General features: G+C 38.8%; 2 protein-coding genes across 2 annotated transcripts in view; one reads left to right on the top strand and one right to left on the bottom strand.

Moving 5' to 3' along the window:
- LOC104542126 (glycerol-3-phosphate dehydrogenase [NAD(+)], cytoplasmic-like) overlaps positions 1-6008 on the top strand; it is an 8611-nt gene extending 2603 nt beyond the window's left edge. Inside the window, exons 3-7 of the mRNA XM_010186339.1 lie at positions 879-1017; positions 2720-2832; positions 4121-4354; positions 4505-4611; positions 5912-6008. Of these exons, the coding sequence (XP_010184641.1) occupies positions 879-1017; positions 2720-2832; positions 4121-4354; positions 4505-4611; positions 5912-6008 (690 nt within the window). The remainder of the gene's footprint in view (positions 1-878; positions 1018-2719; positions 2833-4120; positions 4355-4504; positions 4612-5911) is intronic.
- Positions 6009-12234: 6226 nt separating this feature from the next.
- On the bottom strand, positions 12235-25978 carry LMLN (leishmanolysin-like (metallopeptidase M8 family)). The gene is made up of 16 exons (XM_010186340.1): positions 25722-25978; positions 25544-25574; positions 24951-25033; positions 24382-24499; positions 22878-23056; positions 22132-22237; positions 21786-21880; positions 20840-20957; positions 19489-19596; positions 17741-17817; positions 17013-17123; positions 16144-16276; positions 15396-15555; positions 14559-14689; positions 13636-13846; positions 12235-12329 (listed from the first exon to the last, which is right to left on the bottom strand). Exons 1-16 carry the CDS (start codon positions 25976-25978, stop codon positions 12235-12237), a joined length of 2013 nt encoding a protein of 670 aa, XP_010184642.1.
- Positions 25979-25987: the final 9 nt, after the last annotated feature.

Raw genomic sequence — 25987 nt, 5'->3', positions numbered from 1 at the left:
AAAGAGTGCTGGGTCAAAGTACCTCTTTCAAGTACATGCTAAAGCTGTTCTGGGCAGCGTTAAAATGGCACAATAACACTAATGATTTTGTAGAAGTGAAGTGATTTCAATCTGGCATTAGCTGAGGAATCTCTTTTTAAGGTTAGCAGTACCAGATTATCATAATCTTAAAAGGAATCAATATTTTAAGAGAATCTCAAACTAAAAGCCAGAGGCAAGGCATAGGAATAGAGTCTACCGCTGCTTCTTTTGATTGCATTACAGAAAATTTCCAATTTAAAATTGTAATGAAAGGAATGTAATTCAAGTTTTCAGACTGCAATACCAGCTCTTTCCCCCCTTTCATTCCCCATAGAAATTATCTCACAAGCAGCAGCACACAGAGGAGAGGAGGGTGGGAGAGGAAGGATATTCCTGCAAATTTACTTCTTTCTTTAGCTTAAAAAAAACCCCCAAGACAGTTCAGTATACTCCTTAATACCAAAGAAGCATTCAGATTAATACTTAGGTCTTGCAAAAAAGCCACTGCTTGTAGGCTTAATTTAAAATCTGGTTCTGTACAACAGAATTTTAACATAAAGGAAAAAAATACAGCATCGAATAATGCCTCAGGACAGCAGCACTGGATGTGAGGCCCCTTGGAGGGTTATCTTGACTGTCACTACCTTCTCCCTGAACTTGTCTGGAGTTTGCAGTTATCAAAGTACAGACCCAGAACATTTGTATTAATGGCTAATGCTAGTGAATGTAAGACCCAATTCTTTCCAATTAAAACCAGAGAGCTGCAGGCAATAGGACAGCCTCTGCTCTAACAGTGCTCTTACTGCTGTCATTTTCCTGTTCTCATAACTTGGCTTTGACTATCGTCTTTTATTCAGGGGGTTGATGAGGGTCCCGAAGGCCTGAAGCTCGTATCTGACCTCATTCGAGAGAAACTGAAAATAGAAGTCAGTGTGCTTATGGGGGCCAACATAGCCAAAGAAGTGGCTGATGAGAAGTTCTGCGAAACCACCATTGGTAACTATTGCAGTTAGACCCAACTGGAGCCGCGAGCTGGGGTTTAATGTCACCTGTAGCTGGGAACCGCGTAACCTCTGGAGGATGCAGGGGCATGCAGTCGGTCCCGTATGGTTCTCAAGTGGCGTGGTGCCCACTGAGCTCATTCAGGGAGGCAACGTGATTTCCAGGGAGTTTTTGGTGCTGACAGGATCAGATCCAAACTGACAGCAGGTTTCAGTGCTGAAGGCTAATTTAATCCATTAAAAACTTACAGCTTAATCCTGTTTCTGTAGGAGCTGGCAAGGGTCCCCTTTTCACCTTTTGTGTCTGCACAGCTCAACACCGAGTACATGAGCAGTTGATACATTATACAGTCTAGACAGAGAAGTGTAATCTGAAGCTCGTCTGTGCTCATGCTCCCCAAGGTGTATTTCTCTATCTTCAAATTTCTTTGTTTTTTTAAAAAAAAAAACTCAAACCAAAACACAAAACCCCAGTAACATTCTGTTCCTCCCTCTCACTGAGACTGCTTGCCACGATGTAGCCTCAGATCCTCCCAGAACTGGGTCTGACCTGACTTTAAAAGTTCATCCACTGGTTTTTAAAACCCATTGATTTTTTAAGTCAGCTGAAATTAAAGTTACATCCTTCCATAGCTAAGAAAGGTTAAAAAAAAAGTTGTTGCAATACTGTTCCTTGGCCTTGCAAACATGACAGTAACAGTGAAAATTGTACCTGTGGGCATTTGTTGCTGGCAGAACAAGTAAGCATAAATAGGACAGGACGTGATTAGGGGCGTTGAGCAATATTCATTGTCTTGGGGGGAAATTTAACTTCTGGCCCAGTTTGAAGTCATGCTGTGATGACTGCAAAGACCTTTAGTCCTCATAGAAAGCCACATAGCCCAGAAACAGCCACCTCGAAGAGCTGGGTATCCCTCAGCATCAATTATTGTGAAGAACAAGAAACAAACCCAAGGTTTCTCATGAGATGGGGCAGAAACCCCACAGCTACCAGAGTGCAGTGCCTCAGGCTAGTGCAACTCACTGCTGAGCCCTCCCTGAAGGAAACCAAGCTGCCTCTGTGAAAATTAAGTGAAACTCCATTCAGAAGCCTTTGCCCAGCTGACCAGGGGCCCTTTGGATAAAGGCAAACCTCAGCCCCTTTATCGCCAAGAGCTCCCTACCCTTCCTCTCAAAGCCTAGGCCTAACCCTGTAATGACATGATGCATGAACCTGTGGAATTGGGAACAAAATTGCTCCAGCAGTGCAAACGTTCAGCTTCATCATCCATGGATCTCCCTGTAATTGGGAATTAATTGGGTATTAATCACTTGCACCCCATAATACTACTTAGCAACTAAACCAGTTTACATTTTCAAAGCAGCAGTTATAGCACTGTGCTGTACAAAGCAGTTTGTAAATATCTTTTGCAAGGTTTGTGGTTATACAACCTTTCTCAGTCAGAAAGCTGCATTAGGGGCTATCTACTTTTAAGCTCTTTTAAAGTGTTACTAAGCAATGCTTGGTCAATGCCCTGGCTCTTCCATACCTTTAACACTGGAACTGCTGTCACACAAATCTCTTGTTTAGCAACACCCAGTTACTTAGGACCACAAAACCTAAAGTGGTCCCTGGGCCCGTATTCCAGGATTCAGTTCATTGTGCATACTCCGAAACATTGCAAAAATGCTCTAACTTTGATCCTTCCTCCCCACAGGGTGCAAAAACGAAAAACAAGGGGAGATCTTTAAAGAATTAATGCAGACTCCAAATTTCAGGATTACTGTGGTGCTTGACTCTGATACAGTAGAGATTTGCGGAGCCTTAAAAGTGAGTGATTTCAAACCAAAATGTTTTTATTAGGGCCAAATTCTACCCTCACCTGAATCTTCTGTTAGCCACAGGGTCTAATATGAGTCCTGCCACCGTCTGATGAGTGAGCACAGACAAGACGTTTGTGTGCCTATTTTCCAATCCATTAAAAAGAGAAAATTTACTTTAAATGTAACTGCTGGCAAAGCATTTAAAAATATTTGTCTTTTTATCTTTATTGTACTGGAGGCACCTCTACCTTTGAGGGCAGGATTTAGTCCACTGTATTTTCTTGTCTGTATATTGTAAGCACATGGAACAAAGATTGCTACTACATAGAGTAGCTCCCAGGAATAACTTATTTCCGTGGTTCCAGTGGTAACCTGATAGAAAGTTCGCTTCAGAAGCAACGCTTTGTGTTGACAGCACATCTGATCCCGGGCTGGATCAGGGCAACACCAAAATCACCAGGTTTCCAACGAGGGGGCACTTGAGTGAGATTGAGTTTGCTTTTAAATGTCTTGAATGTGACTCCAGCCTGTGATCCTTTGTGCTTTTTTAATACATTTAATCATCTGTACTTCAATAATTCACCTTTCCTTGGAGGAGTGGGGATTACTGGCTAGGAAAGAATTGGTCTTGTTTAACCTGTTCATTTACAGTGAACTACACATCTTTAGGGTCTCACTTGGGGGCTGGGAATTGGGAGGTGGGAAGGGAGACATGCAGGACAATGGTGAGGAGCTATGAAGATTTTAGGATCCTGAGAGATTTGTTTAGTGCTGTAGAGAAGAGCAATTCTGTGGACTGTTTTTGCAGGCGAAACCAGAATTTGATCTACTGCATCTGTGCCTAGAACCCATCCCTGTGTAAATTAGAGACCCACAGAGAAAACCTAGGAAAGGCATGACTCCGTGTGAGATATTTTAAATAGTTAAAACAGAAAGGTCAGCAAGTCATAACTTGGAACTAGCAGAAGAACAAAACATTAATTGTGTACATGCTACGTGATTGCAATATTACTATATTAAACAAGCTGCTTTGATTTTTGCCCACTAGAATAACAAAATACTTCATAATAAATCTTCTAGAATCCCAGCTACATTTCTTCAACAGTAATTAGCTGTCCAACTTCCTCATAACAAACTCACGGCCATTGGAAATTGAACCTAATTGAACTTTCTTCTGGTGAACGGGGTGCAGACAGATTTGTAGGGTTTTCTTAAAGCTCAGTGCATGCTGATATACCACGTTTTGCCTGACCATTTCCTTCTCTTCTTGATATTTCACACTAAACTGTTTTTAGAACATTGTAGCAGTGGGAGCTGGGTTCTGCGATGGACTGGATTTTGGCGATAATACAAAGGCAGCAGTTATACGTTTGGGCCTCATGGAAATGGTGGCCTTTGCCAAGATGTTCTGCAGAGGACCGGTATCAATAGCCACTTTCCTGGAAAGCTGCGGCGTCGCTGATCTCATCACTACCTGCTACGGGGGACGCAACAGAAAAGTAGCAGAAGCTTTCGCTCGTACAGGAAAAGTAAGGAGGATTTTGAAATATTTTACATTAACACACCAAGAAATCCTTCTGTGTTTTACAAAGGCACCATTAGCTGTTTACGTTCTTGATAACTGCTGGTATCGCAGCAGTATCCCCTCTGATCCAAGTAATCAGTCTCCTCTCTTCTAGTCCATTGAGGAACTGGAAAATGAGATGCTGAACGGACAAAAGCTGCAAGGTCCTCTGACTTCTGCTGAAGTCTACAAGATTCTGAAACAGAAAAATATGCTCGATAAGTAAGTGCTTTGATTTTAAAGAACTGAATCAACAACAAATTATGAGTGATTCATAACCTCCTTAGAGTACTCGTGTTTAATTATCTTGTTTATTTCTGCAACAACTACTTTCTACATCTTGGGCCACCGTTAGAGCTCAGCTTAGCCTGACTCCTCATGGCCATGGTCAATAGAATGGGGTGAAGGCAAAACAGCCTTAGAAGAAACAAGCCACACACATACAGGAAACAAGCAAACAAAAATATCCAAAGGAGCTACCCAGACATCCCCATTCCCCTAAACCAGACTGAAGGGCATACACAAAGTCAGCCTGCAAATACGATCAAAGAGTTTCTCGTTCTCAGTGTATCACCATTACAGCTTGCAGCGATACTGTCCTCAGTGCAAACATTAACTGAATTTTATACTGAGATAACCTAGGAGCACACTCCTAAACCAAAAATTTTATACACATTGAATAGGTAATAGGCGCTGATATCAATGTTTTAGTGCCACAAATAATGCTGAGACAAGGAGTACTTCTAGTTGTTTGGGATGATGTACGATTATTTATAATTCGAAACCTCTGTCTCAGCTTAAACAATGGAAAAGCTAAACTTCCCTCCATCCCATTCCCTCTCATACATTAGCAGTACTGAGAGGTCAAACACTGCTAAATGAATACTTAAAAAACCCTATTAGAATCGTAACAGATGTAGAAGATTTGAGTGGCATTATCTTTCAAAAATGAGAGAGAAAAGCTCATTTTGACAAGATGTGACCTTTCAATCAAAACTTGATTTAATAAGTACCCTATAATTGCACTTAGTTATACACTCAGCTTCAAGTCATTCAGTGGACTCATTTTTTACCAGATAATGACTAAGACGGCTTGCAAAAGGAAAAGAATCCTTTAAGCCAGGAAAAGAAAACCATGAGACATTTTCATTCTTTTTAGTCCTTTAGGTATCAGGAATGAAGGCAAAGAATAAATGCATTTTGTACACAGGAGGAAAAAGAGGACATGCATGTCAAGATTTTTTGTAAATAAAAAATGCTGAATAGGAATTTTGTCTCCAGAACAGCTCTTCTCTGCTGTTACCCTCAAGAATTGCCCCTAGCTCCTCTTAATTGCCCTGCATAGTCTTCCAGTAAAGGCACCTCCAAGTTAAAATTATACTGTAAAGAGAAAAATTTTCCACTTTACTTTTAAGGTAGGAAAGAAAAAAATGAAACAAGATATTTTTTCCCCATTATAAATGGAAAGAAAATGTTTATAAAAGCTTTAAAAAGTATTCTCTCTGCTACACGTTTCTTTTAGGTTTCCAATATTTACAACCATCTACAAGATCTGCTACGAGGGTCAGTCGATCCAGAATTTCATTGAGTGCCTGCGGAACCACCCGGTGCACATCTAAAGATTCCCTCTCCTCACCTGGTCACGTTCTCATCTCTCCAGGACTTCTGTCCACTCCATGGCAAATAAAGTAGAAAAACAGGTTGTGTGACAACGCTTGCTGTAAAAACAACAAGGAGTGTACTTAACATCCTCATTCTGGGGGTAAAAATCTGCCTTTAATTTCAACATTATACCCAAGGAACAGGAAATGAATGTAAAATTTAAGTGTTTGAGTTGAGTTAGTGGGGTGGGCATTTGCCTAGAACTGCTTTCTTGTTGATGGAAAACTGTTCCCCTCGTAATTTCCATAACAAGAGCTCAGTCCAGCTCCTGTGAACCTCAACATTTTGCCTACTAAGATTGCTTACAGAACAGCACAAGATGCAGAAAAATTGAAAAACTCATCCAAATAAAAAAGTTATAGTTAAAAAAAGAGGTCTGACAGCAGTAGGATGCAATCATGTGGGCAAACGTTGGGTTTCTCTACCTCCCCTCAAACAAATAACATTTTGTATTTTGTGACATTTAGTCCTTCCTTGATTTTGTTTCCCAATGCAAGTCTCTTTGGAAAACCAGGTATTGTTACTGCGCACAGACACACGTGAATGTTCAGCAGATGTATAAATCAAACAGTTTAAGGGGTGGAGGGAAGGAAAAAGAAGAGGTTTTGGGGTGAAGGACATTGTGCGTTTTAAATTCAGGACACTAGGAATCCTCAATAGTCATCTGACCTTCATTACACTTACTGGACTCTGTTGAAATACAGGAAAAAATAGAATAACCAAATACACATATTTGTCAGGATTTCTCATCAACTCAGTCATTAATTGGTACGAGCTGAAAGGGGAAGAACTGGAGACTGACGAGGATGCATGCACAACTCAGCTTGCAGCTTGTGCAATGCTGTTATTTTGGAGGATGTACCAAGTTAAAACTCCTCTGTGATATTTGCCTTTTTATACATGCATGAAAATGACCGCTACGGACGCACAAAAATCCTGTAAAATTGCATTTGAAACTGGGCTGCATTTTAACCCCCCTGTGAAATTCCCCTGGGCTGACACCAGTGCAGCTCCCCACATCTTTCCAGGCTTCACACCAATGCCCTCATCCTGCTGTAGCTTAAGCAACACATCTTGCTCTCCAGAAGAGAGATCTCTGTCTCTTTCTGAATTTTAAACACAAACTGGTTCATATTTTGCTACCAATGGCATTAATTTTAGAAACATGAAAGTTTTTAAACTTGGGTAACTTTACGTACCTGATGTTTTTCAGAGTCAAAATCATCTCAAGAGGTGAACAGCGGCACATTTTATAAGCTTTAATACCCTTTTGGAAAGCTCCTATTTAGGGACAAAGCAAACAAAAACCGAGTAACCCATTTTTGCTTTACTTTAATTTTCCAAAACAGCAGAGGAAGGCCAGTGTTTTTTTAATACTTTATGTATTTGCTGATATATTGCTTAGGGAAAAAAAGTTAATTATAAAATCGTCTCCACTTTGCATTTTAGAGGAATGTTGTTATGTCTTTCACATTTGTCAGAGTAATATATATTTATCTATATAAAAAATGTAATTATAAATAGATTGTAAAAATCTAAGTCTTACAGCTAGCAATGCTGGTTTGGGCACCAGAAGCAGTGGCTGCAGCATCCTTGACGCCTGCTGAAGAGCAGCAAAGGTGGCTCCTCTCCTCCAGCTCCCAGTCTGGTCACAGCCAACGGCTCAGGGCTCCACAGGGCAACGCCAAAATTCCTCCAGCTGAAATGGGAACCGTGGGGCCAAATCCTTTGCACAAAATGGGGAATTATGCTCTTCCATTTCAAGTGGAGAGAGACTTCACTATTGCGTAATTCTGAAGTATCAAATTGATGAGGATGGGATAGAGAATTCAGGAACCTCCTCACCTCACTGGCAGGCTGGACTTCTGATAAGTCAGGTATGAGCTACTAATACAGAACGTTTTACATCCAGAATGTATTCAATTTTCAAAATTCTCACAAAAATAAATGACTGTTGTAATGGTGGTCCTTTATTGCACTTATTCTTGCAGTTAATAACTGTCAGCTCTCAAAGAAAAGGATGAGAAGATTCAATTTTCTACAGACATTTTATTGATGAACAGATTTTTCTTCTTTTGTATGACATTTTTTTTTTACACAGTAAAATAAGGAAGTTTTTACTCCATAAATAAAAAAAGTAGCCCTTATATCTCAACCCAGCCAAAATCTATGCAAAATAAGTTTGTTCTATATTTACATTCTGTACCAAAATAGGAAACACATGTTCAAGGTCAGCCAGTTCTCTCAAAACAGTTGTTTTATCTCTTCACATTAAAAAGGCAACATTCACACTTGGGAAGTCTTGTTAGCATGAGATCACATTATTTAATATACAAATAGACCCAAATCCTGAGGAGCGATGCATTCAGCCAAATGAAAGCTGGATGGCGAATCTCGCAAGGGAAAGCCCTTGACCTGCTCCGCTGGCTGAAAATCACTCCTAGGAAATATGGGGAATCAAGCACATACACCCCCTCTCTCCTGAAGTAAATTCAAGTAGAAAGGTTTGCAGGACAGGAAGACTTAAAAACAACTGGCCCTTGGAAGGGATTTTGGGTATGTCTGCTTTTAAGCGACAGTCTTCCTAGTTTACCAGTGCACAGCAGCATCACACAAGCTGCACTGCACCAACAGTCCATTAACGGGGGTCAACATTATCTTTCAGTAATTAATCTACATCCAAGGCTGCGACAGTCTCCCAAGACCTCAGCTCATTTCAGAAGGAATGAACTGCCTGCTTTTCAGTGTCATTTTATCTGCTGCATACCCCAGCCAAAAGCTCTCCTTCCTCCTTGTCATTGTCCGAAACATTAGAAAAATGTGTTCCTGAAGTATGACTTGCCTCCACTTCTGATTGAAATGTGACACATTTGAACTACTGAGGTTAAAAATAAACAAACAAAATGCACGACTGATTTACCTCCATAAGCAAACATGGAATGTTTTTAAAAAATTAGAACTGTGGACTGAAATACTGAAGATGTTTCTGCTACCGACAAGCAAACTCATTTATCTCTTCGTCCTATTTCCAGGGTTCCTCCTATCTGCCGTGGTGAAAACACAAAGGCTTATTTGGGCTACATTTCAAAGCTCTCACATGTAAGAGATGCCACAATATGTTCAGGGCACCTAATGTAGCGGCTTACAAACTTTTGTATTTATTTAAAACCAATACCAACTTTTATGAGGAAAACTACACTTAAGGCTATATAACTGATTGGTTTAAGCTACAATTTTAGCCGTGTTCCACACTCAAAAATGGCTCATGCTTCCTACTATATTGATTTTGCTCTTAAAAACCTGAGATGTGTTTTTACTTAATTCACCTTAAGATTTGGAAGTTCACAGCAGGCTAGGAGCTGAACTCAAAGACAGACAGATCTGAGGTAGTCAGTTTTACTCAAATACACTTTTTGACAGTCACCAACTCATCCTCACTTCAAATTGACCTTGACACACTTCCTGGCAGTTCCAGCACGGCTACAGCTGCCAACACTGACGAGACACAGCATGGTGGATTCTGCTGGCTAACGTACCTTCTCCCCCCTGACTCCTCAAAGTCACATCCAGTTCTGCAGTTCACAGTCAGTCGAAGGGCTGCACGTCAAAGAAATTACAACTGAAATCTCAGATTATTAAGGCAGTAATAGTTTTACTTCACTGACACAGCTACTCAGCAGGTACTGGTGAATCTGACCACAAGAGCTCCAACAGGCAGATAAGATTTTTCCCTGGAGGCACAACGTGCTACAGCCTCTTTCTTTAATTAATGCATACAATTCAGAAGTAGGTAAGCATCGACTTTCTAAGCCATCTTTCAGTTAATTCTCAGGAAGAGAGAGAGAATAAAAGAAAAAAAAGCCCTCGAGATAAACAACTGTGTAGAAGATAAAAATATTCAATTAAATATGACAAATTTCACACTTAGGAGACTGGCCTATCAAATACCGAGCACAATAAATTAACACCAGTAAAAAAGTTTAACAGTTATAAAGTTAACCAGAAAGTTCAGACAGTGCAAATATTTCACAGTAAGAAAAAATAACCAATAATTTCTTTTCAAGTATCAAAAGCATGGTTGTTGAGTGATACCATTTAAACCGTATTATTGCACAACAGACAAAAAAAATACAACATCAACCTCTGGGACCCAAGATGTATTCTCAAACCTTTGTTTTCTCAAGGGATCAATTTACACCGACTGTTGATGTGCATATATTAAAATAATCAGTGTTTGCTAATTATTCTGTTTCTTAATTCAAACCTGTACACTTCTAAAGCATTTGATTCCTAACTTGTATTGCTTCTCAGAAACACCTATTTAAGGCTAACCTAGGCCTTGTATTAATTCAAAGCAAACTTAACCTCCAGTTAAGAAGGGGAACCAGCCCAGTGCAAGGTCCTCTCTCAGCTGTGATGCCTTCAGACAGCTTTAGGATGCAGCTTACTCACCTCAGCAGTATCATAAATCAGTTTAAGCAAAACAAACAGACAGCCCCTCTCCAAGCCTACTAGGCACAAAGACTTGCCTACAATTACAACGGATGTCATACTGTTAAATAAGTTCAATTGCGGCTAAAGAAATTTTACTGCCTACCCCTTCCATCCCTGGCCTTTCATTTTACAAAAAGGTCTCGTCACTGACAATTCTACCATCACAGCACATTTAAGAAGCAGAGTACCATCACCTTTCCACTACATCCGCATCTTTTAATGCACCGGCCATATCTGCTCCCTCAGGTTTAACACTTTTCCAAGAATGAAACTTAACAGGGCAGACAATGGACTGGACCATTAAGGGTTTCTTTTACTCCAAGCAGGATTATTTCTAACACATTATATAGGGACAGAAACAAATAGAAACATCCTTCTAAGTGTCTTATGGAGCAACTGTCCTTAGCTAGACAGATTTTGCTCACTTCTTTCCTCCTACAAATTTTGTCCATCAAGTGACTGATTTGCAACTAGGTGTGCCCTCGTACAGTTCAAAATGTCTGATTCTCTAACTTATTACAAATACTGAAATAATCCATAGGAATTGAATTATCAACTATATGTCCAAGAAACAGTGGAGTGAAAAAAGAGAAAAGACAGATTAGACTTGTCTTTACACATTCAGTATAGTTTTTGGTCTAGAGAAGTCCATATGGTCCTGTAAGATTATAGCTGCCATTGCTACTGTTTGCCCTTCAACAAAAAGTGAAAACAGCTGTATTTATACTAAATTATATTTATGTTATATTCAATATAATTTAAATGAATTTTAAAATTAAATAGTGTTCATACTATTAAAAAAATAATAATGCCATTATTCAATAAACAAACTGACAAAATGAAAAATAATCAGAAAAGCTATCCCAATTTTAGACTGGGTGACAGTACTGAAATGCATTTGCCTAGCAAATTACTCTGAGAATGTTCAAACATTTGATGTATTAAATTTCACAGTAGAACTGGCACATGCTAAATGAGAATGGGATTTCTAGACAGTTGTCTTGGTTACCAGTTTGAAATTCCACTTTGTGCACATAGGAAGGATTAAGTGAACCCCAAGAATTGGCCGCTCTGCTGCGAAGTGGTATGAATTCTGAGAACCCTCCAAGCTGCAGAATCCAGCTGTGGAGACAACGGCCAACCTCTGGCATCTCCCATTAAGTGATTTCTTCCCCCCATAAACTGTAAGAATTGACAAAACAAACAAAATTCCCACACCTGCTTAGGCCTGGGTTATTAGCAGTGATGACAACTGATTTTCACATGGCTTTTGACTAAACCACTGAGGTATATTTCCAGATGCTTTGCTACCAGTCACGCAGAGGACATAACGAAAAAGCAACCCCCAGTTCTATTACAGAAGAGTTCTCGTTTCAGATCTTGACCGAGTTGCCAGGTAGTCTCACACAGTTGCCATAGCGGATCTTGTTTACTGTGTCAAAAAAACCAAAGGTTGCAATTCAGGAAAATACTGGCACTTATTGAGACGACAAGGTAAATTTCCTCCTCAAACTCTGGCTGCTTTTGTCAGTACCTCTCTGACTACTGTCTGCACTGACACTTGCCAGGAGGGATGAGGGTCAGCAGAAGACAGCTGCCTGCAGAGGAAAAAAACCTCAGTGCTCCACAATAAGGAGTGCAACATGATGGTGTAACGTCCTGGAACAGCATCTTGCCCCATGCTTGACTCTACGCGCAGAGAAATAATCCTGTTAGCAGCGGAATTAAGTTAGCCATCAACAGCCAAAGGGTTACGACCAGGCTAGACGAGCAGGAGCACAGATCTAAAATAAAAAACATCATAAAACTTATAAATTTTATACTTAAAGAGAAGATAAAATAAGAAAAAGAACACTAAACCATACCAAAGAGCAAAAACATATTTGCAGTAACGCGTACTGATTAATTCTAGCTTTCTGGGCTAGAAATTCAAACCAACCAAGTAACACGTATTTAATGGTAAGGGGAATAAACATTTCTGCATTCCTTTACTAATAGCAACTGGGAGAACAAGTGAGAAAAACTTCCTGCTCTTTTTTGTAATACCAGTAAGTTTCCTATGGCATGACTGGCGACAAGCAGCATTTCAAAACCACAGACCCTCAGAAGACTGTCCTATTAATATTTTTGATCTGTATAAACCAAATCCATGAATCAGGAAGTTTGTCCTTATGATAGGTAATCACACAGCCATGAGGCTTAAGAAAACCATGGACACAAACTTGCACAGATTAAAATCTTTTTATATACATACAGAATGTGAGAAACATGAAGCATCTAGAAGACGTGAATCTCCTAGGTTACAGCTTTCTCGTGCTAAAATCTAATTAAAATCTAATGTATAGGAGTCATTCCACCAGCCACTGAAATGTTGCCATCTCTGAGACAATACAAGACTATTTGAAATGGTACATACATACCCAAGGGCACAACTTTGAAAAAGAATCAAGTGTGCAGGTAAACAAAACAGGTTTATTTTTTCCTTGAAAACTGCAGTAGAGACAGCGCATCCAACAATTAAAGAATTGATTGGTTAAAGGCTTAAATCTGTAAAGACTGTTCTCTTTCATCAATTAGCTTTTTAGAAAGCCATCTGTTCTTGACAAAACACTAACTGATGGTCAGCAAATTAAGCTTTTTTCCTCCCTCAAAAAAAATGAACTGACACCTGTCTTTCATGTTCTGGATTACAGAACGTGAGATGTGTCAATGGGAAGTTACACAAGTGAGAACTCACTTCCCACCAAGGTGGTAATTCTGAAGGTTAGAATAATGACACAGCCTTCAGGACACAGATCAGATTTTCGGGCAAGTTGCTAGCCTAAAGCTAGATTTCTGGGACGATTACCAGGAGACAAGACATGAAGTAGTTACATTTCAGAAACATTTCTCCTATGTTAGCCACTATCCAGCATGACTGCGCAGCAAAAAGCAGGGCACCTTTGCCATCTTCCTTTAACTCATAGGCCTAGGATTTCAGAATTGCCAGGCCGTGGCTCTCCTTTTCTGTTCTTGTCAGAGCTGACACAAACCTTTAGAGTTTTCACACATTCAGTATTAAGTTTCACTTCAGCAAATAAGGCAACCTACCGACTGGTGCAGCTCTTGTTAAGTTAGAAGCTGGAGGATCTCGCTCTGGGGGACAGGAGTCACAGAAGTCCGAACAGGCTGGGCAAATCAGATTCCCAACGTGTATCCAGCCATTCATCTGAATGCTCACAGTTAACACCTGACCTGAGCGGCTGCACAAGTACGCAGTGTCCTTGACCCAAACATGCAGCCCTTGTGGAGAACAAGAAACCTTAAAATAAAAGATTTAAAGTCAAGTCTGTATCATGATTTATCAGAAATAAGTTTTGGGGTTTGAAGGTTCTTTTCATAAGTAAACACCACATTCAGTAAGCACTGGTATTAGAGCATAGATTGAATGCAATTATTTTAATGCATTCAGAGCAACTATTTAGTTCAAGAATGCTTTAAAGCACTGACTGTACTTTTTGTGCAGTTATGCAGATCAACTGAGAACAAGTAAAATTCAGCTTCTGCTAATGGTTATTTTTTTAAGGGTTGTGGTGTTGTTGAAAGTGACACCTTCAGTGAGATAGTCTTGCAGAAAGGAGGACAATGAAAAATAAGTGATGTGTACAGTGCTTTTCACCTTTGAAAAATCAGTGACTAATTAAGTTTCAGCAGAAGATTTGTAAGAATACAGTTAAGTATTTCCACTTAGAACAGGAGAAATGTGAAGAAAGTCTCACGGGGCTAAGGCAGATGAAGTCCCTAGCACGTGGAAGTAAAACACAAGCCTTCCCTTAACTTGATGCCTGTTCTAAACTACAGGGTTATGGTTGAAAGATATTTATTTTCAAAGCATGTCATACAATCTAGTACTTTAAGGCAGAGAAGATCATGTACAGTGTCCAGATGCAAAGTTTACCAGTCATAGCCTACATTCTATGCCTGACTTTTCGCTACAGTGTTATTTTAAAAAATAAAAGCCCAAACATACTCACCTGGTAACATCCACTACCCCAGTCAGGGTAACTGAGCTTCCTCCTGCACTGTTCCATGACAAAAGCAGATTTCTGAATAAGACATACAGAGTTTGGTCCGTATTTCTCTGCACCATAGTTTTTGGTAGGATCTGAGGTAGAAAGAATATAATGAATGGCAACTTACAAGGGGAACAGAGAGTCCACATCAACTTAATATGCTAGAATTAGTCAATGTCTCCACATGCAATTCAAAGTTTACTTTTGTGATCTTTCAGATCATTATTTATTATCTATATGGGCATTATACTGTCTTGAATATAAAGTAGGAAGAAACAAAAGATTAAACAAAACAAAACCCACTTTTCATTAGAACTACATGGATGAGTTGGACATGTTTGCCCCCAGGGAGTGCCAGCTGTGATTGCTGGCAAGGTAAGCTGTGATTTTGTTCGAGGTAAGGAGCTGTGCAATATTGGAAGTTCATGCACTACTCGAGGAGATAAGCTCATGTTGTGGTAATTTGCAGAGCTCCTTACCTTGAACAAAATCCTCTACAAAAGGTGGAAAGTGGAATTATTTTTCAGACTCAAAAAAAAAACCCAACTAACCCCCATCCCCACCCTTTGTCTTCTATTTGGATCATTCAGGGTTAATTTCTGCCCAGTTCTTACGCAGTTCCTGTATTAGGAATCAAACACATCTATGTGTAGCTGTGCCATGCTTCTCAGCACAGCTTTTGCACAGCTAGTAGTGTAAAACTAATTTCATATCCAAATAGTTTGTACACACAGCAAGTCCATTTCAGATTAACAAATGTTATCTCTTAAATACCATGATCAAGTCCTGAAAACTGACCTGGTTGGTTTTCAATTATTCTACAGTCTGAGCTGCGTTGAAATTCACCACTTAAATGCCAACTGAATTCTTGACTGAAGGGACAATAGTCAGCAATTTCTACTGAACCACCATAATAAGGCAATTCTTCTGCTGGCACTCCATTAAGATTGTCAAAATACTGCAAAACAAAACAGGTAGTGAAGCAGTTCATGCAAAGACAAGCGTACAACTGTTTTTTAAATAGAACCAATCACTACAGCTGTAAGAACGCCAGCTATTGCTACTCAGGAATGCTGTTAACAGCAACCTACAATACCTGTGAACCAGATGAGCCAGAAATATTTAAGAATACTTTTAAAAATGCAGAGATTCATATTTGCATGTATCACTCCCCACCCCTTCCGTCTTTGCAATAGCAGCATTCTCTGGGAGGAAGCAGAACAAATTTCTTAGCGTACACTGACAAGGCACGCGACTGGGTGAAGAAACACCTCAGAAAAACATTCTGGGGAACGTCTGTATAACAAAGCAAGGTTTCCATCGAATATTTGGTTAGATGGCCAAGTGACAGCCTCACTGCTCTATTAAGATCACAAGAGTTTTTTCCAGCCTCCAGACTCCTTATAATAAACTAAGCAAACATTTTTCACAATATCTACTCTCATCTACTAGTTCAGAATTTTTAAAAAAAGCAATCAAATATAATCACCTGGCTGCAAAGCACAAGAACGAAAACACTCAGCTGGTAAAGCAAGATCCATTCTACCTGATATTCCTGAGGTAACTGCTTTGGAAACTTCTGTAAGTTGCACACTGCTACTGCTCTTTGGTCCTGCCTGCAGGTTAACTGCAAAGGATTACTTCTCAAAGTGTCACAGTATGGACTGATTAATTGCCTCCTGAAAAGGAGAAAGAATAAAAATTACATTAGATAATTTCTACTGCTTTTCATAATTTCACTAAGCAGTCTGTCAAGACTGTCTGTTCCCATTCTCCCCCACACTTGGTCAATCACCTAAAGAAGCACTCAGGACTTCTCTGGAAGCTAATTATTGTTATTTGTCTGGCTATGACCTTTCTAATTTAAAGAATATAAAGACAGCAAATAAAGTAACAATGCACTCACTTATTTAGTTTTAATGGCACTGCTTTGTAAACGTAAAAAAAAAACCCCCCATACAAGCAAAACAGGTCCACTATGCAGCTGCATCCTAGAAATGTATGAGCATTGTAACGAGCAAACAAGGCAGGCTTTGTTTTGAAGATGATTATCATCTCCTTCTCTTGCTTTAAGTACAATCCACAAAATGACACAGGCTGCATTCCTAAATAAAAGGAACAAAATAATAAAGCAAACACTTTTAGATTAAGTCCCTCCTCTCTAAAGCATAGCCCTCTTAGAGTGTAAATGCATTCTACACTCCAAGATGTCTGCCTCTGTATTTAATGGGTGGATGTTTCTGCTCTTAATACATTTGGAGTGCTCCTGCCTGAGTGGTTCTGAAGGTACTTAGGACAGCACTCCTTGTTAATCTCTATCTACCTCTACTTGTTTCTACTGAGTTACATTTGAAAGACAAATGTAAACAAGCATCAGGGTTTCCTCTGATTTTTTTTTAAAAACTGTATTCTTACTTTTGTCTCCTTTGGTCGATCCAGAATTTACAGCTCTTCATTACAAAGTCACAGCCTTTATTGCGTCCCCAATCTAATTTCTCTGCCATGCTGTAATTTGCTTTATACCAGCTGTAAAGATATTTTGAAATAAGAACGCAGTTATTTCAAAAATTAGTGTTCTGATTAATAAAACAGTAGTTCAAAGAACTTCATACTACATCTTAGGGTCTTCAAATAAAGAAAAAGGGAAACTGCATCCCTTTCTGCCTTTAACAAAATACACTATTTTACACTATTTTTCCAAGTCACAATGAACTAAAAGAAAATGTTATTGCTTATTTGTGCAACAGCAATGTATTGTGATCTGCAAAGGAACAATGCATACAGAAAGATGACATTTCAGATGATTTATGCTTTCTACCTGCAAGCAGAACTGAAAATAATCAATATGTATTGCATGCAACTGAAAGGAGACTTTTATTAAGAAAAAAGTTAACAGACACAAACAGTACTACGCATTGCAATGCATTTTTTTTTAATGCTAGATTAAGAATGGATGGGCTTTGAAACACATGAAGAAAAATTAGGCGTAATTCTTTGTCCCACATAATGCTAATTACGCCAATTATCTACTGTGTTGCAGATGGATAAGCAGAAGTGCATCAATTTGAAATGAAGTACAGTGAAAATCAAACACAAATGAACAACAAAAAAAACCAAACCAAAACATCCTTATCAACTCTTACCCTGTGTCTTCCATTAATGCTAAGGTGATCCTGGAAAAGACTCGATTCTGTGTATGGGATCCAGTCATGGCTTCATTCTGAAAGTTACCAGTTACTATTAGCAAGCCACCGAAAATCATTATTGTAAGAAAATGCTTCCTATGAAAAAAGCATTTTATTTCCAGACCCTTCTTACTATTGACAATCAAATCCCAAACTCTTTTGTGAAGGAGATCAAAAGCACAACTCCTTTCCTTACTTAACCCTATAAAGCTTCACAATTCCAGAAATCAGAAACCTCACTCCAAATTCCAGCTAAATGTTATTCATGTCTAACACGTACGTGATTTTCTTTAGGTGAAATAAAACTCTTCCTTCTGGCAAATTTAAGTAGCAACCACATCCCCCTCTTCTGTCTCCTTTTGGTAAGCTGAAAGTCAAGCTCATTTAATTGTCTGGTGTAAGACTGATTTCTAATTTTCCTAGAATTTCTAGAAGTCCTTTTCAGGAGTGAGGTGCACAGGACACATGACTAAAGGAACATAGCACTCCAAAGGAAGATTTATTAGTGCAGCAGTGGAATTTTCCACCTCATTTAAAAATAAGCAAGCTCACACCAACCTCAAAGAGGAACTCCAGTCACCTTGGAGTTTCCTAATCATTGTGTAATTGGCAATTATAATACCTGTGTCTTTTTCCTGCTCAGTCATTTCCAGCTGATAAACTTCAGGCTTACAACAAAAGTCACTCACCCTTAATTACACAACTTTGTGATTTCTTCTACTGAACTTAATCTCATTTCTATTATTTCTTCAAAACATGTAGTTTTCCAGCTTTTCCTCTCCACTAGTGTGGTTAGCAGTTACCACGAGCAGATGACTTCACACCAAGTCTGTCACCACTACAGTCCTTAATGGAAGGTGGACCAGGACCAAAACCAAACTATATGGGTTACTCTTCAGATACAAACTTCTTCTCAAAAGGTATAAAGGAGACTAGGAATTATTTCCTTTTTGCTAATCTTATTCAATCCTTAGAATTATCCTCACATGGCAGTCTTTCCAGTTGGCTTTAAACTACTGTTCCACACCAAAGGTTAATGAAAAGCAAGAAAGGCTAACAACTTTGGTCTCAAGAAATACACACTTTTCAAGATTACTTCCACAAAAAGGTCTATTCTGAAGCATTTCCCTTCTTATTGTTATATGCAGTGGTGTAAATAACTACAAACTCTGCCCAAAATATCACACAACACAAAGTTCAAAATAAAAATTAGCTTAAATGTCAGGAGGGAAATAGGGGATTCCTTGATCAGATAAGGTTCTGGAGTAAAGATGGCAAAAGCTAAACGCAGGGCACATGAATAAAGATAAGTCAAGATTATGAATAGACAGAATGATTAAAAAGTTTGATGTATAAGAGGCAGAGGGTGACAAAGGTGAATTGACTCAAGGGAATACCCTTTTCCCCTAAAAAGAGAGCACACCTTCGCAAAATAAGTTGCAGAAAAAAAGTAAGAGACGCTTAGTTTTTCAGTAATCAGCTTATCTTGAAATCATACTCTGAGACTTAGCAGTAAGGTAAAAAGGTAGATTTATCTACAATTGGGATATTTAAGTATTTGTAGTTTACTATTGTTTAGTATTTCAGCAAGGTTTGATACACCTGCATTTTCAAAGCTCCAGTAGATACCACTATAAACCTAAAAATAAAGGGGTGGAGCAGACATTCCCACATCCTCCCCCCACATTCCCAGCATCAGCACTAACCTCCAACAATCTCTTCTCCCAGTGATTTAGCTCAGTACCCATACCACCTTGATTTTCAAGCTCCATTCCCTCTAGAATTGGACAATTAAAATGTTTTCGAGCCTCTTCCTAGAAAGAAAACATTTCAACAACTCTCAAAATATTGAGATGGATATCTATATGTAGTCCTAATGTTCTAAAATTATCTTTTAAAAGTATTTTAGCATTTATTTTCTATCATCTTGTTTTCCTTTGAATGTAAAGCACTTCTACTCAGAGGCTGACTAAGCCAGCAAGTAGCCCAACACCAAGCCTAACCATCTGTCTACCTATCTTCTGAAAACAAATGACACAAGTTTACAAGAATAAAACAGCAACAGAATTAGCTGAGAATAGCATGCACAAACCAAAAACCGTATTAAAAAACAAAACAAAACCCCCCAAAACCCAAACAATGTAGGAAAACTACAACCTTGCTTCCACCAAGTGTTTCAGAGAAAAAAACACTTCTCTGTTAGGAAGCTGTACATGTCAACTAGTTTTGCATGGGGAAGTGTTTTCTGCAGAAAATTTGCAAAATTTTAAGAGGCATCGCAACAACGCTGCAGCCTCACAGTCAAGAGCCCAGCCCTCACCATTGTGGCACTACCCAAGAACACCTTTAAAGGTCTGAATAGTTTAACCAGCATGGCCAATTTTCAAAACAGGAGTAATTAAACCAAATTTGCTCTATAAACTGTTAGATTTAAAACAAACAAAAAGACTATTTGTGGCCAAATACGATTAACACTGTAACTTACTTCCAAAATCAATTTTTAACACTTAAGCATATGTTCTGTTGAAGGTGGTAGGGAGAATAAGAGGCGTGGGAAGCAAGGAAGATTCCAAGAACACTCAAATTTCTTTTTAAACATGACAAAACATTAACTGCATTACTTTGTAATCAATAAAATTAGAAGAATATTAAAGCAATTCTTTTAAAGAGAAAAGTACAAAACAGGATGAACTTACACACAAGTAAAGCAGTGACAACACTATCTGTTAAGGCAATGGGAATACTAGGTATCTAGGTCTCTAGGAAAGCATCTAAAGATTAGGACTAAGGAATCTAAACAACATCAGTTTTGCTTAACCTTTTGTAATTTACTTCCCAGGCCCATCATTGTCCCTTACTATGTCAATTTCCCACTCTACTTCGGATACACCCTCTTAACTAATTATACAGTCTCAGTTGCGTAGTCTTTGGGCCATACTTTCAGGAAAAGGGCATTCAATGTTAGTTTATTACTTCTTAAAGAAATATTTATGACTCGAGAATGTGATGGTAACCTTGGCACACAAAGTGTAAAAAATTAAGTTAATCCACACTTACAACTACACGAGGTGTTATCAGAAGATAAACAGCGTGGCGCAGCATTTTACCACCACGTACATCCCATAACCTCACTGCTTTATGAACGACTTTATTGCTCCACTGATACAAACCTAGACTGTAAGAAGAATGTTTTGGTTACAAATCTTTCCCACAAATACACGCTACTGCACAAAGATTTATCTTTGTAAGAAACAGAATTATGAAAAATCTCTGTACTTCCTCATGATTTCTCAAGGTGAAATTCATTATGCAACATTTCTCCTTTGTAAGCTATGTGTTCATTATATACACAACTCTGAATTAATAAGCCAAAGTAAGATTCTTTTAAAATGTCTGTAGACTCAAGATGTATTTTCTACAGTTACCAAAAGTGTAAGAAATGAAATAAAAACCCCCAGAATTGCTATTACAAAAAGGAAGGTGAATAAAAGCCAAAAGCTCTCTACCCTTCCACCTCCAAAAAACAACCTAGAAGAACATTTCTACAACTAAACAAAGTGGAAACTCATCACTCAATAAACAGTCACAAAAACCATGCAACAGACTACATGTGTTGTCAGTTCTGCATAACTATAAACCTTGAATAAGTCTTGAAAATGAACTGAACCGACATTAGGCAGACTACAGATAATACAAGTCTCAATTCAGTAAGGTGTTCAGCAAGCATCGAAATTTAAGCATGGGTAATTCTAATGCTTCAAGCCCCCTGATAAATGAAATCCTGCCTTAGTTTGTAAAATATGTGGATAATGTAAGCGCTTAACGCCAATGTAAAGACAGACTAAAAAAACCCACCCCGCAGCAATGGTTGAACCTAATAAAAGTAAAGCATTCTAATAATGGAATCAAGTTGGGTTTTCAACAGGCGAGAAGACATCCTAAAAATGCAATGCAAAAACGTCCTTCAATGGGAGTACCAAGAGGTTCAAAAATAATAAAATACCTTTCATTAAAAGGAGGGAGTCCATCTGCATATCTTGTTGTCAAAGGTTTTCCATCATCATCACGATAAAATGCAAATAGTCCAGCAGAGAAACCCTTCAAGATAAAAACCAAGTACACTGAAACCTTTGGCAAGACATTCACATGCAAAGTCAAACACCATGAAAGAGTTATCACACCCACCAGCGATACTGGAAGTACTGCACTTCAAGGCAATTAACCCACAAATTGAAAGGGGCAAAGCAAGAGCTTTCCTCCACCAAACAATTTTCTTGCAACAAGCTGAAGGTATGCAAGGAAGCAAGCACGAATTTCAGGGAAATGCATTTTGTAACATTAACCCTTACCAGTGCGTGGATGATCTCATGTTTCACTGTAGACAACATGCCAACGAACTCCTGAGCTTGTGTTGAAATCATATTTGGACACAAGTTAGCATATCCTGCTATTGGCCTGGAAGACAGTTTTAAAATTAAATTGTTTTCAGTAAAATATGAGCAAATTTAAATCATGTTCACTTGAAGAGGCAGAAGATGTAAATAAAAATGGAGACTAATGTAAAAATAAGTCCTTCTAAACAAGTTCCCCGATCATTAGTCTTTTTACAATACAGTTTCTAAGACTTACTGTTGAAATGGGGAGGGATGGGACAGGATCGACCTCTACCTTCACCATTCTGCACAGGTGTTAGTGACAACAGTATAGGAGATCTGAACTTTAGGTAAGACACTACAGAGATACAAAGACTCTGTTATAATGACTGCAACAAAGTAGAAACAAAAGGCACCTGAATAGGACCCATTTGCGTCCTCCTTTAAACTTGTGAAAAATCACTTCCACAGAAGCAGGATCTTGAAATTGTAGGCAATAAGAGTGGAGGATTAGCTTTTAATTAACTGCCTCAGTTTTGCAATTTAAGTACTATTTTACTATTTCGTGGTTTTACATAAATATAGTGCTTGTCTATTTCAATAATGACTTCTACTTTGCTACACCATACAAGACAGGCAAGCAGTTGAACTCTCTCATCTAAACAATTAAAAAACTTGAAAGTTTAATTAAGAGAAGATTTTGTACTAGTGGGAATACTTGCCTGTCCATTTCAGCTTCCAGTTGGCAGTAGGCTGCATATGCAATGATATTTTCATGGCCGCACCTTTCAGTAGTGAGGGCACTAACGTAAAGTACAAAGTCAGCATCTCGAACTCCTTCTTGGTCAGGTAAGCCAGTGGGTCCATAGTGCCACTCACTCTCATTGTACACCCTGCATTGCTTTGACAAAGTTCAAATGGAACAATTGAAATATGTTAGTCATGAGAGAAATTTTGCAAGACAAAATTAAATTAGCTTGAAGCCAAGAATAAATCCTATTGTAAGACAGCAGAAGATTAGAAAACTCCCCATGAAGACACTAAGCAAAATAAGAGCCAAGGAATACGAAGGAAGAAGATGATCACAGTGTCACGGAGGGGCCATGATGATGATCAGAGGGCTGCAGCACTTCCCCTGTGAAGGGGGACAGGCTGAGCTGGAGTTGTTCTGCCTGGAGAAGAGAAAGCTCCAGGAAGACATTACAGCGACCTTCCAGTACGTGAAGGGGCCTTACAAGAAAGCTGGGGAGGGACTTTTCTTACAAGGGCATGTAGTGACAGGACAAGAGGTAGTGGTTTTAAACTATTAAAAGAGGGTAGATTTAGACTAGATATTAAGAAGAAATTCTTAACTGTGAGGGTGGTGAGACACTGGCACAGGTTGCCCAGGGAAGCTGTGGATGCCCCTTCTCTGGAAGTGTTCAAGGCCAAGCTGGACAGGGCTTTGAGCAACTTGGTCCAGTGGGAGGTAACCCTGCCCATGGCAGGGGGGTTGGACTGGATGATCTTTAAGGTCCCTTCCAACCCAAACCATTCAATGAAGAATTTTTAAATGACTAGCCCTTTTGATTTATTATTAGGCACTAGGAAGGTAGCAGCTTTTGAAAAAAGTGCCTGCCAAGCTAGATATTCCAAAATTAGCACCTTTTATTTCCTATAAAGTAAAAAAAAAAAATATATATATATATTCTGGCTCACAGAAACAGCTTACGTAAGTAGCAATTACATTTCACATGTAATCTGGTACATTTTTAAACATCAAGCTGAGAGAAAGAATCTACTGATGACATACTGAAGATGAATAAAAAATTTATGCAAGAAAACAAGTTAGAAGCATTTCCTGCACCATGGTGCTGGTTCAGTGGATAATCTCTTCAAGTAAGGTCTTAAGAAAAAAAATCAAAACTTACTTCTGTGAAGACATGACTCATTGACTTAGGTGAACAATGAAACAATTCAGTAAGCTTTGAATCTCATCCTCTCAGTACTTTTCTTTGTAACACAGGCTTAGAGAACAGTAAACAGCCCAGTTTTACTTGGCTTTTGGTTCAACACCATAAACCAAAGAAACTCGCACTATCTCAAGTTGTTCTATTCTGTCACTCAAACCTGGTGATCCCCCACAAACAGGTCACTTATGCACAGTGAGCAATATTAACTTTTTTATTAATTTCCACAAACTAGAATATCTCAAAGGTTAAGAAGCACTTGGAAGGCTTAGCTTACCTGCAGGTGTTTCTCAGGAACTATAACTGGCCCACATCTCGTATGGTCTGCGCAGGCTCTTCGGCAGTATCTGTGAGGGTCAGCTTTCCTCCTTAAATACTGGTTTGTTGCACACTGCCTTCAATCAAAGAGGAAAGACAGTCAGCACTGTTTTATAGTTTGAAAGAAAGCATAGAATAGTCTTGCAGCACCCAACAAATTGTAATACAGATATTTAATGTAACTTCCATGGTGAGAAATGTTATTTGCCTTGCTCTGAAAGACACAATGCTTCCAGTTGTTAATGGAGTACGTACAGGTTCAGAGAGATTAGGAACAGCTTCGTAAACAGGAGTACACATAAAAGGAAACAGGCAGCATGTATACCCTTTAACATCTCTGATGTAGCAGATGCAAATGTTGATCACAACAGCTGGCAAATCTGTGTATTCTCCCTTAACAGCATCTGCTACCACCATGGGGTCAGGAGGGCATTTCTTACACTCTTATCCTATTCTTATTTTAAAGGCTATACAATGCAATTTTAAACATCAAATATAGCAAGTGATATTCAACAAACTTTCACATACCTGCTTAGTAATATGGTACCCGTGGATTTGCGCACTTGAAATGTCTTCTCCAAGTAAGATATAGCTTGTGGAAAAAGTTTGTTCTGAATAAAACAAACAAACAAAAAGTCATCCAGTAGCCATGCAGATAACTCACCTTAAAAGCATTAACAACAAAGCTACATGAAACATGCTAGATGCTGTGGTATGGCAGAATAGCAGAAATTCAGACTTCCTAAGAAGTTCAATTGTCATCAATATATTTAGGAAACACTTTGTTTTAGTAATCCCATATTTTGTTATTAAAATGACAAAATGAGAAGGAAGCCAGTATTAATTTGAATGTACAACTTCAAGGAGACTTTAAAAATTACATACTTCTCACTCACTGAAACCTTTGCACCTTGGGACATAGCAAACACCTGCCAAAACAACATTCAACAGAACACTGGAAGTGTTTGGAATAGAGGCGTTATCTGTACGCAAAGCCTTGGTTCCTCAGACTAGAGGATATAAAATTTCTGGCAAAGTCTTTAATTAAAGTAACCTTAAACTTAACTTCATCCATGTAATAAAATATGTACCAACACAAAGGGGAAGCAAATATGACATACCTTTATAAGGTGTCTTTTCTCAGGTAACAAGCTATATTAAAAAAAAAACACAAAACAAAACAAAAAACACCATCAAAAACAAAATAAAAGAAAATAAAAGAAACAGGCTGTGGTTAATAGGATTTCCTTTGTCAGATATGGAGGAAAACAAAAAAAGATGCTAGAACAGTATACTCACTCCTCAACACTTCTATCGTATATAATCTTAATTCTCAGCTGTTGATCCACATTTCTCTTCAAGACGTGATTTTCCTTTAGAGGAACTTGATAGACAACCTGGCAGGGAGAGGAGCAAGCCGCTGGGTTAGGCCCCTCACCTGGACCACCACACAAACGCATCCTGGGCCTTTCCCTCCTTCTCCCCTTCGAGAGCACCTTTTTGTCCGTTTTTAAGGAAAGCCCCTTCCCGCCCTTCCCCTCACACACCGCCGCCATGGACCACAC

Source organism: Mesitornis unicolor, unplaced genomic scaffold (assembly GCF_000695765.1).
Source record: "Mesitornis unicolor isolate BGI_N332 unplaced genomic scaffold, ASM69576v1 scaffold9096, whole genome shotgun sequence".
NCBI lineage: Eukaryota > Metazoa > Chordata > Aves > Mesitornithiformes > Mesitornithidae > Mesitornis > Mesitornis unicolor.
Note: the sequence above shows the minus strand (reverse complement) of the source record. Positions and strands in the feature narration are given on the sequence as shown.

What these genes read in the sequence shown, in the direction of transcription:
- LMLN (XM_010186340.1), bottom strand. Translation starts at nt 25,978, where the DNA reads ATGGCGGCGGTGTGTGAGGGGAAGGGCGGGAAGGGGCTTTCCTTAAAA. An exon ending in AGAAAAGACACCTTATAAAG is followed by an intron (nt 25,034 to 25,543) that starts GTATGTCATATT and finishes TGTTTTATTCAG; the next exon opens with AACAAACTTTTTCCACAAGC. An exon ending in AGTTACCTCAGGAATATCAG is followed by an intron (nt 15,556 to 16,143) that starts GTAGAATGGATC and finishes TTTGTTTTGCAG; the next exon opens with TATTTTGACAATCTTAATGG.